This window comes from Gavialis gangeticus, unplaced genomic scaffold (genome assembly GCF_001723915.1).
Source record: "Gavialis gangeticus isolate Ggan-Ray unplaced genomic scaffold, GavGan_comp1, whole genome shotgun sequence".
Lineage (NCBI taxonomy): Eukaryota > Metazoa > Chordata > Crocodylia > Gavialidae > Gavialis > Gavialis gangeticus.
Window position 1 is genome coordinate 111,047,946 of NW_017729022.1, and position 15,482 is coordinate 111,063,427.

A 15,482-nucleotide genomic window follows, 5' to 3' on the forward strand; every position below is an offset into this window, starting at 1 on the left:
TGGAAGAAAGCAAAACTTTAAATCCCTTATCTTTGAAACCAAAAACCTGAACGTTCAACTATTATAAAAAGTCACGATTCTCACTTATCCTATATTGGCTATCTATATAAACCATGCAGATATTATTATGTGACTTATGTATATAGACAGAGCATGTACTTTTGAATTGAGAATATTTGTAAATTTGTGAGAGGCCTGCAGAAGAACAATTTGCTGAAGTAATTTATGAATAATGTCAATTATTCATAAATTATTCATTCATTCTGGCTGGAATGATCCCACTTTGAGCAGGGGGTCGCTTTCAACCCTAATTTTATGATTCTATGATTAATGCAAATGATTTTTTTCCTCTATAGCTATTTTTTATCATATCCTTTTCAATTTTTCACTCAACTTTATTGACACCAGTCCTATCCTTTAAAAGCAGTCAAGAGAAGGAAAAGGATCATTATTAACTCATCTAGCTTATCCATCTACTGGTATAAGTTACTAGGGCTGCGTGAAGCTTCAGTCCCCGATTAGATTCAGCCAAATTTGGTGGCTGAATTTCTGAATCAAGTCAGAGGACCCTTTAATCTCTCCAAATCAAATCAGAACCCTCTGAATAGATTCGGAGAGATCTGGAGATTTGGACATAGACACAGCTTTAAATGTTTTTTCTACATCTCCCTAGGTATCAGCACGGCTCATGAATACTGCGATGCTGGAGCACATGGAGTGTCCCACAGGACTGCAGGGAGCTCCCTAGCACGCTTGGCAGCAGACCCAGAAGTGGACCGGAAGCACTTCCGGTCCACTTCTGGTTCCGCCGGAGGGTGCATGGGGGCCCCTCCCACGCCCCCTGGCTCGGCAACTGGTGGCTTTCGGGCCTGGGAGGGCAGCTGGGGTCCCCCCATGGCTGATCACCAAGCCAGGAGAGCATGCAAGGGGGCCCCAGTGCACTCCCCAGCAGACCTGGAAGTGAACCAGAAGTACTTCCGGTCCACTTCTGGATTTGCTGCCAAGCATGTGGAGGGCCCCCCACATTCCTGTGAGATGCATCACAGCGAACACAAGCTGCACTGGTACCTCTAGATATGTAGAAAAAAAAACATTTAAAGCCGAGTCTGTGTCTGAATTGCTGATTCTCCAAATCAACATCAAATCTTCAAAATCGAAATCAGGGACAACGATTCAAATCAATTAATTGAATCACTGTCCCCGATTCAAGCCGAATCCAAGTTGAATAGGGTCCACTTCACACACCCCTATAAATTACCCCCTAATAATGTATTTTCTAGTGGTTTCTCAAAACTCCCAATCTAATAGGTCTGAAGTGTTGTATAATTCAGTTAAAACTTGCCTTCTTTTTTCTTATTGCATTATGCTTATGCTTTCTTGTGACACTAATTCACAGGAACCTCAGTAGGTTTTTCTGCAGTGATGTCCATAATCCTATCAAAACTCAAAGGTTTCATGCAGGTGTTCACCATACCCAATCTATGATTACACTGATTTCTTTAAAATGCATGTCTGTAGATCAGGCATTGCTTATGCACACATCTGTTGGTGCCAGGAGCCATGCTGGAAACCTGATCCAAGTGGGGAGAGAGAAGAGGAGGGCAGGATTAAGGTGGTGGTGGGGATAGCAGGTCTGCAAGTGGGAGAGGGTGGGCAGGGTCAAGGGGCTAAAAAATAGCCCAGCCAGGGTGGGTGGGGTAGGAAGAGTGCAGCCCTGGGACTAGGGAAAGGAGCTGGGCTTTCACAGTCAGAGCTATGCTCCAAATGTATGTAGACATTTGATAGATTGGGCTATCCCATTTCCTATCTAATTTAGTTCACCTCCCCAGTTGAGCTTAGTTAGATCAGACCAGCCAATTTTTCCACAATCTAACTCCCTGAATATCTGTACAGATTGCCATGTAGACTGATATAACTAGGGTTAGGTCAATCCAAGTGTAGCATTTGCACATACCCAAAGACTAGTATGTTTAGAAGAACCACCTATGAAACCTTTTTCTTCTCTTGGCATTTACTTGTTCTGAGCTTTCCCCAATCCAAGTCAAATTTAACAGATCCTTATCTTTCTTGATCTAGTAAACTGGTAAGTTCTGTCCTATGAGACTATGAAGCTGAATGTCAGCATTTGTTTGTCTTTACTGCATTACTGATTCTATGCAGCTGTATTATACTTCAGAACTTTAACTGCAACCATGTAACTTTAGGAAATACTAGCAAAAACAGTATTTACAATAAGGACTAAAACAGAAGCATGCTGATGATATATTCCAATGTCAAAGGGTCCATGTAGCTCCCCAGAAGGGAGGTTGCCTGGAGAACAAAGGGAATAAGGAGTTGAAAACAATTTTTGAATGTTCTAATTTGGCTTTAACAAGGGACACTAAGACAACATTATGACAGCCCTTGTTTTTTTCTATGGTAAATATTTTAGATGGTTATCAACAAGGTATCCAAGAGCTAACTGGAACATTACACTCACTCAATCTATAGTTTATTATTAAAATGTATCTTGGTTTGGATTTGGAGGGAAGGGAAGTGTTTTGAGATGTCAAAATTATGCAGACTTTTAGAAAAGATGCAGGTTTTCTTAGAAGGGATAACCAATGTTGATAGTAAAAAAAAGTCTATTGTGATGAATTTGACAATGCTCTATCTTCCCAAAGGATTGAGGACCTTTGGTGAATGGCTGAGAGTATTGTGGTTCGAGCATATCCCTCACTGATCCCAGACTTGCCAGTTATTTTTGGTGGGCCACAAAAATCGCACCTTTTTTCCTCACAGAAGGCATACTTGTCTGCAAGGCCTCTGTCTTTATTATTTTGTCAAAGCTTATATGCAAAGGTAGTGGACATTTTGCAAATAGAGTAGACAATGTCCAAAGAAGAGTTATGGGCCTGATCCTAAGCTCTCTCAAGTCCCAGAGACCAGAGTATTCATGAGGGCTCTTAGTACATTACAGAAAATGCAGCACCATTTGCAAGTGTGGGCACAATGAGTAGCAAGCAAATGTATTCCTTTCTACTCTTTATCATTCCTTTCCAGTATTTACTCAGTTTACCCTCCAGAACAAGCTTTCAGTACTTTGAGCAAGCTGAACAAACACTACAAAAAATGAACATGTTTCTGGTTCACGTACAGTATGTGTTACTTGTGCCAAGTAAATCTACAACTGCACTTGAAGTACAGCAATTACATATATTTTAAAAAGTACAAAGTGAGTTAAGTGCTATTTGGATTACTTCTTAAATAAAGCAATGTCCTATAATACTCTTATCTCAGGAAGAGAGATGTTTGATCTTTTGTATGGGCCATAATATTTCTTTAGTTGTTTCCTCTTGGCTAGCTCATTCACACCACTCTCTAGTTCCTAACCTGTGATTGAGGCATAATGGTGTATTGAGGTCTTCATTTATCAGCTTAAGGGCTGATAAATCCCATTTGCAATGAAAACGTTAATGCATGCTTTGGTAATTGTTTAGTGCAACCATCACTAGAAGAACATACCTTATTGCAGATGTGGCGAACACCTGCCCATTTGAGCCTACACTCAGAACAATTATTGAGGCTATCACAACAATAAGATCTGTTAAAGATACATATTAAAATATTAGATTTATACATTTAAATGGTCATTGATTTTAGGACAAAAACAAGCAAACAAAACATCCAAAAGAACTTATGTTAATATGCTCTTTCATCAAAATTAAACTAGTAGTTTCATATCTGCAAAACTATGCTTGTTCTAAGAGAAGTTAAACATGTTTGGTAAATCGCATACAAATTCACCATGATGTACACTTCAGAAAAAAACCAATACCTTGGTAATTTGACTCAAGGGACCTAAAGATAAAAAGTAGGGTTGGCTTATATTAGCACTACAAGGCGTATATAATGCATCTCACACAAATACTTGCACACAAACTATGTGAAAAGAACATTAAAAGTTGTGAAGTCAACTACTCATAAATTAAGAAATGCACAATAAGAATGAATTAAGAAGGAACAAGAATGTGAATTATGATATAGCCCTATAATTATAAAACCATAAATTCTCCCCGCACCACCACCATAGGACGCCTGCCCCATTGAAAGCACAAAATGTAAGGCATTCACTTAGTAGGCAGCCATACAATATTCTATTTTCTCCTCATTCAGTGCTTTGCCTATTGACCTTATTTATTGCACAGTATTCCAAGGCTGCTTAAGTACAGAATTTTCTAATGATAATGAGTTTTTTTCCTAAGACACACATCACTACAGTAACCGAGTGCTTCATAAAACCATTTATTTTCACAAAACCTCGTGAGATGAAGGCTAATATTATAAAGAAAGAGATTAGGCAGACAAATTAAACAAAAAAAAAAGTTATAAATTTTGGGTACCCAATTTAAAATAACTAGGACCTGATTTTTCATACTACTTAGCTTTATTTAGCATTTTATATGTTCAATGAGCTGCTCCTGCTACCTTCAGCTGCAGATGGGAGCACTCAGCATATCAGATCCCAGGTTCTCATGCTGGGCACACAAAATAAGGAACACAGGATTCACAATTGTTTCTGAAAAATTTGGCTTACGTGACTAGATTCAGCAGCAGCAGCAATCCCTTGCCGTTGAGGATGATTATCATCCATGAATGCCCTGTCTGTGGGTCTGAAGATGGCTGACAAGGCCAATCCAGGATCAACAGGTTCTACTACAATTTGGGCACATGTTTCTGGTTGGGGTTGATGGCTCTGGATTCTTGATTCAGAAGCATGCCTGCTTCTGCTGCTCCTGCCTTTCCATCTTCTGTTGTCATCATAAGGTTTCAAAGTACTGAAATCCTTGCAGCAGACTCTTCCTCCATTTGAAGTGGTCCTGAGCAACTGTCTCCTATGAGTTGATATCAATGTTACATTTTTTTGAGGTGGCCTTGATGACATCCTGGAAGTGTTTTCTCTGCCCTCCTCTTAAGCGTATGCCTCAACTCTGCTGGGAGAATGAAATTTGCTTCAGGAGTTGGACATCTGGATGACGTGGATGGCCCAACTAAGTTTACATCATATGATCATTGCCTCAATGCTCATGGTGTTTACTTGTGAGAGGATGCTGATATTGGTGTGTCTGTCTTCCCACTGGCTTCAAAGGATCTTCCACAGGCAGCACTGATGGTACTTTTCTAGCAGCTTGAGGCATCTCCTATACATTGTTTACATCTCAGCTGCATAAAGTAAGGTAGGGATCACAACTACTTGATAAACCATGAACTTGGTTTCAGATCCAATGTTGTGATCTTTGAACACCCATTTCCTCAGGTGTGTGAAGCCTGCACTTGCACATTTGAGGCAATGGTGGATTTCTTCACTGATGTCAGCCTTCTGCCAAAGATGGCTTTCTTTCAGAGAAACACTCAACATTCTCCAGAGTCTCACTGTGAATCTGAATTACTAGAGCTGGAGACTGCTCATTATGAGTGAGTTGATGGAGGACCTTTGTCTTCTGAAAATTAAGCATCAGTCCCATTTTCTTGTACATCTCAGAAGATGGTGAAAATCACCTGAAGATCTGCTTTCAAGTGAGTATGCACTACAGCATCATCAATGTACTGGAGCTTGAAGATAGGAAAGAATGTGGAGCTACAGGAAGAGGCCATAACAAGTCTGTTAATTAGTTCCCTGCTCCTATATCACTTGCTCACTCGTTCTCTGGAAGGTAGATTTTTTTTTAAAGATAAAGTGAGAGCTGTTTGAAACTGTGTGGTGGTATGAACCGGTGAGCAGGGCTTTCAGAGTTATGTGGTATTGAATTTTCATGCGTGCAACATGCACACTTCACCTTTCTCAAAAATCAGCTGCTGGAAATTGGAATATTCATTATATGCAAGAAGTATGGCAAGAGCAGGTCTTGCTGCTTACTGGCTAAAACCAAAACTAAAGTCTGCAGGAATTCAAGGAGAGCACAAGAGTGAACAGGCCTGGTTCCCTAGCTGCTGCTACTCAGCTACTTTCTACAAGGAACTATCTTTTTTCCTTTGTTTTGCCTTTCAAAACTCCAGAGAATCTATACTATGCTGAAGTGTGTTGTATGTGGAAAAATATGGTAAATAGGTCAATAGCATACTCTGTAATTTTTTAGTATAGGGTTACTGATTTCAACTCCACACATGTAGCATGTGTGTGTGTGCTGCTAAATCATTTATAGGCCACCACATCCTTATGTGCATGCAGAAAGATGCAAAGCATTTGTCTATATATAGTGGTAGAAAAGAGAATATATAAAGCAGGCAAAGTTGAGCATGCCAGCTGTTAAGGGTCTCTGATATTTTCTATTGTAAAATGAGTTTTCAGGTGCTTATAGCTGACCTTTTAATTATTTGGGCTTAAATTTTCCATTTGGGTATTTAGCCCCAGTCCAAATATTTCTGGGAAATTCCCCCTCCCCCTGCTCCCATAAGCTACAGAATACAGGTGACTGGGAGGAGAGACAGGGTACACAAAAAAAGGACTGAAATGAAGGCAGGAGAGACATGGGGACAAGCCTGAGAAGAATGGTTAGAATACACCCCTCCTTCTTCCACCTACCTCCAAGTTTACAGTGGAGCTCAAGGTTCCAGTGTCCTTGTTCCTCTACTGTGATAATGATCAACCTCTTAGAGAAGCAAGCTGGATGCTTGCAATTTGGCTGCACCATAGGCCTACACTCCCTCCTCTATCAGGGGAGAGAGATGGCTGCTTATGTCAGAGATGGGAGGGAGAGAGGAAAATAACTTACCTCTCTGATAAACAGTGCCTACTGAGGGGAAATGGATGGATAAAGGGTTGGAGAGAATATGCAGTGCCTTCAGTATGGGAGAAAACAGGGAGGGCTGTGATGGGGATCAGTGGCACGGTGCAAGGAAGGAGCTGCACCAGGCCTAATCACTTGCTACTAATCCCAGGTGCTGTGGTTGGAGCTAGTCACTGCAGGGTTTGGATCTGGCCTATAGGTGGTAGGTTAAGCATTAATCTTCTACTGTCATGTCTACTGTGGAACCTGCAGGAAAACTGCTGGCAACCCATCCCTCTAAAGTTGGTACACACAGAAAATTACCATGTACCCCTGCTACCAGTTACCACACAAGTTCAAGATACAGATCTTAGATGGTGGATCTAATGGTTCCAACACTTTTGATGACTCATGTAGGTGTCCAGACATTAACCCAAAATGTCAACCACTCAAAAGTTGAGAAATGCCAGAACAAAGACTGCTGCTGCCATTTTAATTATCTGATTGTACCACTTTTTTCCCTACATAACCCCTTCTGCATGCATTACACAGGATAGACCTGGTCTAAATATGAACTACAGTTGTATAGCAAAGGATGCTATTGTCTGTGGAACTGTTGTTGCATTTGTTGCAATAATTGGAATATTGTAAATGAGGCAGGAGATTGCCTCTTGGTAATGGCCCCGGCGATGTTATCACGGGAAACTGGTTTCCCTGCCACTTGTGCCAGTGTTTCTGTGTGGTGCTCGTCTAGTCAGGCAGCAGAGCTGTGCTCCTACCCAGCATGTCCACAGGTGGCTGATAGTGGAATGACCTTCAGGGAGGGCCACTTAAGAAATAAGTGATGAATAAGCAGCCATGGACCAATCAGTGGCAGCATCACCAGGATGTGGTGAGGACAGTAGATGGTAATGCTTTCCTCCCTGAAAAGCCACATACAGCAAAAGCTGTGTTAACCAGCATGCCAACTTGTAAGGGCTTGTAAGGGAAAAGTGAAACTGGAAGTGCCCACACTGTGGCACTTCCGGTTTTGCAGAGCCTCCAAAGCCTGGGGGAAAGCAGCCTGTGCTGCCAAGCCCCCATGGCCCAAGAAATAGCAGGCTGCACGGGTCCCCCCTCCCTATCCCTCAGGGCCCACAGGAGGGGTGGCAATGTGGCGAGAAGGGCAGCAACATGGCAGGAGGGGCAGCAACATCCCAGATGCAGCAGGACATCTATGGTCCAAAGATGCCCGTTTGGGCCGATCAGTTATCTGGCATATTTTGTTATCCGGCACCCTCCATACCCCGTGGGTGCCGGATAACAAAGCTTTTACTGTATATCCTTTCGACAGTGCTGTAACATGGTGAGTACAGGTTACCACTATAATAAGCCTGTCCAGGTCCCAACCATGGGCCTACAAGTCCTCAATGGCAGAGCATGTGGAAGAATATGTTAGAATCTCAGTGGCTGTGTAGGTGGACAAAGGCTGCAGTGGAACAAGATTTTCAATTGTCTTGGCCTACTTGCCATTGGATCCAAGGTCCTGTACTGTGAGGAACCACTTGGAAGCTGATGTGTAGTAGCTTCTCCATGATAAAAGAAATCATGCACAAACATCTTCCATGAAAATTGCTTTAGCCCATTTTTTCAAGCCCTTTGGCAACCAGCTGGTGATGATGGGAGAAGGATGGTCAGGCCTGGAAGTTTCTAGTCATGAACTGGCATGAAGGCAGCAGTTACACCCAGGATGTCTAGCACTTGGAGGCAGGAGTGCGATTCGGCAGCTGTAACTGCAATTGAGCAACCCTCTTTAGAATCCACTCTGCTCACCCTACATGGGATGGGAGCTAGAAAAGGTGCCTTAAATATAGTCTGCCTACCTTTTCCCCTAACTGTATAACTGCATCCAGTGGGATCACCTTTACATCAGTCGAAATCAACAAAGATACACAATCCATTTTGGGACCTAGAACATCAGGACACAATGCTGCACAGTCCTGATGATGAATGCCTAGAGTGCCACAATGTAATTGTGGCTCAAATTTAGGTGACACAACATTGACATGTTGCACTGAGCAAGACCTGGCAAGTGAGAGACAGGCAGCTCAAAGGACATATACCCTCGTCTGGAAGGGTAAACAGGAAGGAGAACACCAATTTCATGAATCTGACCTTGTCATTAAGAATGAACTCATATACCAATTTAATGAGCTCCCTATCAGAATTAATGAGTGCTTCATGATTTTATCTCAAATTGGCAGGGAGCCAATATGCCACTGTCATCAGTGTGTATGCCCTGACTCTTGATACCATTGATGAAACCAAGGAGGAATTCTATGCCAACCTTTTCCAAGTCCTTTCTGACATTCTGGAGGGAAGATGAATTTATTCTGCTCAGTAAATTTCAATGCCAGAGTCAGAAGGGACTTGAACCTCTGCAACAGAAATATCAGTAAGGAAGGACTGGGAAAAGTTAACTTCAATGGCATCCTCCTCTTGACCCAAATGGATGGATGGCAGAATGATGCCATCTGCAAGCAAAATAAATTGAATCACCAAAAATCCAAGACAGAGGTCTAAAGGAGGACCTATGCTATGAAGAACAGATGGTGGGAAGACAAGACAAAGGAGAGTCAACTTCTCACTGACATCCATGATATGCATGGCCTGTTTAGTGCCAGTAAAGCCATCTACAGTCCAAGCACTCAGGGACCAACCCCCTTGAGACCTAAGGATGACAGAAAGCTGATCAAGGAAAGGGGAGCAATGAACATTAATGGGAGGGAGCATTTTGAAGACCTTCTCAATAAAAACTGTTTTTGATGGGAGTGCTCCCAATTCCATCCCACAATACTCAGTCAGAGATGGTCTTGGAATCCTTCCAACCCTTGATAAGGTAAGGAAAACCATCAAGCAGATGAAGAATGGCAAGGCATCTGGAACAGATGAAACCCCTGCCAAGATCTTCAAGCAGGGGGAGAGAGGGGCTTACATCATGGCTCTGTGCCTTCATCTTAAGGATCTGGAATGATGAGGAAATCCCAGATGACCTTAGGGATGCCATGACTGTGACAATCTTCAAGCTCCATGGGGCTGTGGAGCCTCCAGTCACTGGGCTCTACTCCAAGCAGCTCCACTAGCCCCGTGGAGCTCAGCCCAGTGGCAGGAGGTGGAAGAAGAGCCTGTGGCAAAGCCACTTGGACTGCAGCCCTGGCCAGTGGCTCTCCCCTGCCTCCAACTACCAGCCTCAGGTCCATGGGCCTGGTGGAACTGCTCCCACTGTCCCTTTGAAATGGCAAAAAAGTAGTCAAAATGAAATGGTGCTGTTTTGCACAGCCTAATGTCTACATGAAATGTTTACTGCCGAGTAGACTAATTAGCTCCATAGAAAAATCTCGCATCTACACATGTGGCTCTATAAAGCTGCAGGAAACTAGTTAACTCCACAGCAGGATAGGACTTGTAAATACACATATTATCCTGCTGCATTGTCTTTTTACTCCACAGTAGCACACATGTAAATGTTGATGTGGCTGGCTGGGGCACAAGAGTGCTTCAGTGCCTGCCAGCTAGCCCAACACTAGAAAACCCTCATGCCCCAGCTAGCCCCTCTACAGCAAGTTGAGCTGTGTTGAAGCAGCCCTGGACTGGCAAGTTGACCCCCTGGGCTCCCTACAACCCAGGACTGTTCTGACCCAGCTCAGCATACTGTGGTCCTGGGAATGTGTGTAAATGCAGTACTGCTAGGACCAATAAACTGCAGCCCAATGTGCACTGGACTTAATTGCTGTGGACTAATAGCATGTGAAAATGCGCCCACAGTCATTTAAATATGGTATTAGTGTAGACTTACTGAATCATAATAGTTTGATTTTTATACTCCTTTCTCACTTTCCCAGTGGTTAACCCAAGTTGTTCTTTATTTTTATCTACTCCTGTCTAGTTGCCTTCTATCAAGCCTACATTAATGACCATGGTTCTGACATGGTCTGCTTTCTTCAATGTTAAGGTAAAAACAACCAGGCTTCCAAAGGCATTATGCTGCTGATTCCCTGTTCCATCAAAATAAGCAGTATTTGTACCTCTTATGTGGTCATGATCCCTTCTCTCATCTCATCCTCATTTACTCTTAATCATTCTGAATTACATTAAAAATGTTGCAGCCCTGTACACATAATTAGCCAATACTCAGCATTTAAGGTACGTGTATCCTTCAAGTGGCTATATAAACACTGACTACTACAAATATGCAGTGTCAGAATACCGAACGCAGAAATTTGAAAACAGTTTGAAAGACTTACTCTTTTGCAATACATTTATATTGCTTCACCTTCTAACTCAAGAAGTGCTCCAAACTAGGTGAATCAGAGTTAGATGAATAATGTATTTTATTTTCCCTAATGAATATTAAAACAAAATATGAAGTATGTTTTTACCAATGTGTAAAGTTGTCACATTAAATTTTCAAGGATGGTTATTGAAAATGTAATTTCTCATTAAAAATTTGGTTGTGTCAAAAGGCCATTTTCTGTCAAAAAAAGATCCAACAGAAAAATTTTGACCATTTCTAGTCAATTACCTCCTTTTATAATTGCTTCAGAACACAGTCTTACTGGAACAAATATTCAAAAACAGACACATTCCCTATATATGATTAGCTCCATTAAAGATCCAACTGCAAATATATTTTTTACAAGCCATTTTTTCATTGGAAAATATAGATTAATCAAAATCTATACTTCTTTGTGGAAATATGTCTAATTGGTTTCAAATGGAAAGATTTCCCAGGTCCAAAGCGGAATTTCCAGTTAAACCAGTGGAAGATTCAATTGTTAGGGCACTCACCCGGGATGTGGAAGGTTATGGGTCAAATGTCTGCTCCAGTTTAAATGTAATTACTTATATAAAATGGAACAGTTCCAAGAAGAGGGACAGAGATATCCACTTGTGAATGAATAGCCAATAAGTATTCTGTGGGTAAGTCTCTCGTAAGCAAAGTACTTATCCACAATCTGGTTCAAAATCCCTCATTTCAATATTTGCAGGAATCATGTTGTATGCTGAAAACATTTATTATGCAGTAGGTGGCAGTGTGGTGGACTATATTATTATATATAAGCATGGATCAGATCTTCAGAAATTCATGGTTTAAGCAAAAAGAAATGATAAAGTTTTCAGGGTGGAAGGTGCCGAGACTACAGAAACATTAACTTAGGACAAAAGTATGTAAACAAGAGCAAGAAGATTAAGGTGCAAACACATGGGACCAAGTGATTAGGAACTAAAGAAAAAGGGAACGTAGACAGTTTTGTGTTTTGGGAACACCTAGTAAAGTTGTGGAAGTTTCAAGACAGGTCTTATCCATTTCTGGAACTCAGTAAAAGGAGATGCGATGAGAAAAACAGGGAATATAGAAGAGAGCATGAGAGAGGGGTTCTTTGCTAAATGGACTAATCTGCTGGAGCCAACTAGCATAGCTAGAATCTCCCATGCTACCCTAGTTGCAAGTTTGCTTGTAATTACTGTGTGGGTACAGTCATTAATAAGTATCCTAAACTTATTATCTAATGTACATAGTTATTGGAAATAATATTCTAGAACGTTCACTTAATATAACAGTATAACTGTTACTGGCCTTCGAATTTAATAAAGGAAGTTGGCTGAATTACTGATGTGGTCAATGAAATTCCAGTAGTCATGCACAGATAAAGCAAGATTTCCCATGTCTTAGACTAGAGCCCTCACCACTGTTTATTATCAAGGGGTAAGTAAGTCTCTTTCTCTGGTTTAAATTAAAAAAAAAAAAGGACTGTGAAAGATCTTGGTTTCCTCCCAACAAAGAACAGAAAACAACTTGAAATTGTCTGGTCACTGCATGTAAATGTAGCAGCAAGAGCTTGTACCGGTAACCTACCACTTGACAAACATTTTAATACACTTCATTTGTTTGTTTTTGTATGCATTCAAACTTTCACATGAGATTCAAGAACAGTATGCCATCTCTCCATACTGTTCATTATACTTAAAGACACATTTAAGAGCACTTGTATTGCTGAAATTCTACTTCAGGATTCATACAGGTAGTGAAAGATCCCACAGAACACTGTAGAAGTTCAGCTCACAGTTTCCCTCTCCAGCCTTATCCAAAGCTGGAAGACAAACCCCAATGAACTGAAAATATAAGTTTCCAGTTCTCTCATGTAAAATGAGGGGACACAAGCATTAGGGCTATGTGAATCTTCGGTCCCCGGTTCAATTTGGTGGAGATTTGTCTCTCCAAATCAAAACTGGAACTCTCCAAAATCGATTCGGAGATATTCAGAAAGATTCAGTGATTCGGATATGGACACAGCTTTAAATGTTTTTTCCACATACCTCTAGATAGCAGGCAGCTCATGAACACTGTGATGCTGGAATGGATGGAGCACCCCACAGGAGCGTGGGGGGAGGGGGGTGGATCTCCAGTGCACTCGGCAGCAAACCCAGAAGAAGTGGACCAGAAGCACTTCTGGTGCGCTTCTGGGTCCGCCGGAGAGAGCGTGGGGACCCCACCCCCCACCCCACACTCTCCCCCCTGGCTTGGCAACTGCTACTTCCTGGGTCTGGGAGGGCACCTGGGGTCCCCCCACAGACAAATCACTGAGCTGGGGGGATGCAGGGGGGCCCTTGCGTGCTCCCCACCAGACCCAGAAGTTCCAAGTTGACCGCTGAACACACAGGGGCTCCTCCCATGGTCTTCTGGGATGCTCCATCTGCCCCAGCATCACAGCATTCATGAACCATGCCTGATACCTTGAGGTATGTAGAAAAAATATTTAAAAGCTGTGCCTGTGTCCAAATTGCTGATTCTCCAAATCAACATTGAATCTTCAGATTTGGATTCAGCCAAATCAAGATCGGGGACAGTGATCTGAATCAATGAATCAAATTACTGTCCCCTATTTGGGCCAAATCTGATTCAAATAGGGCCAATTTCACACACCCCTACTGAGCATGCTACATCTGGGCTAGGGACAGAAGTTACACATAAACCAATTTAAGTGATTGGAAACTGGTTTAAGCATGTAACAGAATAGAAGTTCAGTGCACATAAACCAGTTTCAAAATGGTTGAAACTGGTTTAAGATAGACCTGGTTGCATGTAGTATCAGACTTAACTGATTTAGGTCAAGCCAGTTTATGAAACTTCTGTCCCAGACGTCTTCCTGGTTCAAGTTGAACCAGAGTCCCCCCACCATCTCACAGCCCTGTGCTGGGCTAGGCTGTGCCATCTGCTCTAGAGAGCAGGGCTGGCCCCACCCTTCTGCTTCCTAGCTGGAGCAGTGAAGGCTGGCTTACAGGCCCCCCAGGCAAACCTCGATCGGGGTCTGGAGCCAGGGAGGCGGGTTAGACTTCCCTTCCCCCAAGTACAGAGCTGCCCTCAGGGACAACAGGAAGAGGAAGCCAACACACATCCCAGGCTGACTATGTGCCAGAAAGCCATGCTGTAGTGCACCCCTCCCCCTTGCCCAGCTTCTGGCTTGAGCCACTGCAGATATGTGGCTACATTTCCTGAATCTAAAGCAAATGTCTGTTCATTTGCTTATTGGTTCAATCTTTGCAGCTTAGACTAGCCTGCAAAGACTGAATCAATTCAGCCTCTGGCTTTTGCCTATTTGTACTTAGCCCTGGTGTTATTTCTCTTACTGTAGGTGGTATGCAAATTTATATGAAGATGTATGCCCTTCAAAAAGTGTTTATAAACTAAATGGGGTTGGGAGCAAAGGAAAGGAAAGGGTATAACAAGCAAAACACAAAACACATGCATAGTTACTTTTTTCACCTCCTCCTCCCTCCTACATAATACACTCAAAACTAACCCTCTGCTCCCTCCTCAACTCTGTTCAGCTGCCCCATTATGTCCTCCTATCCACACTGTCTGCTTCCTAGTATATATTAAGACCTTGCCTGAGAAATTAGGGTTAGGGGAAGATGATGAATGTAAAAGGTTAGGTGACTGAGGACCGTTGTGATGCCCCCTATAGGGCACCACATCCTTGCCAGGCTCTCTCTCTTCCCTGTCTCTCAAGGTCTTTCCTTGTTTTCTCATCTTGATGGAAACTTCATGAAAGGGAGGCTGCCCTCAGATACTGATGAGCCTAAGGTGCTCCTTCTTCCTCAGGTGTTCAACTCTCCCGATCTTCCTGGCTTTAAGGGCTTAATTCATGGTTCCAACCATCCCTTACACCACACCCATGCCTCACAGATGTTGATATATCATCACTCAGTTAGGACACTTGTCCCCTAAAGCCACCAGGCCACCTCAGACCTTTATTCCTATGTTGAGGCTTCAGCCTTCCCCCTTTCTGCTACTCTACTCTAGGTGGTCCCTTAGCCAAGGCCCACTTACCTGGAGCTGGCTTCCAGGCTTCAACACTTATCTTGCCCTCCAGAACCTTTATCTCTGCCCCACTCAGGCTCCAGGCCACCTGGCCCTAAACTCTGCCCCTCGTTGAGTTGAGCTATCTGCACCAATCTTGGGCTCTAAGTCCTCTGACTCCAAGCTCAAACCTCCTCTGAGCTATCTCTACCCTTCCTGGGCAGTACTGGACTCCCAAGACCCTGTCTACACCTTGATCCTGACCCCTGGCAGGGCTCAAGGCAGTCACGTGACCCTCAGGCACTAATGGGACCTCCAAACTACCCATTTCTAGTACAACCAGAACTACTGGTTAAAATACAAAAACACAAATGTAAGCCTTTTGGCATCAATAC

At 42.7% G+C, this 15,482-nt stretch overlaps 1 protein-coding gene across 1 annotated transcript in view; it reads right to left on the bottom strand.

The window, feature by feature from the left end:
* Window positions 1–15,482, bottom strand: part of LOC109296441 (potassium voltage-gated channel subfamily KQT member 1-like) — a 186,046-nt gene that overhangs the window by 164,075 nt on the left and 6,489 nt on the right. Inside the window, exon 3 of the mRNA XM_019515851.1 lies at window positions 3,505–3,583. Within this exon, the coding sequence (XP_019371396.1) occupies window positions 3,505–3,583 (79 nt within the window). The remainder of the gene's footprint in view (window positions 1–3,504; window positions 3,584–15,482) is intronic.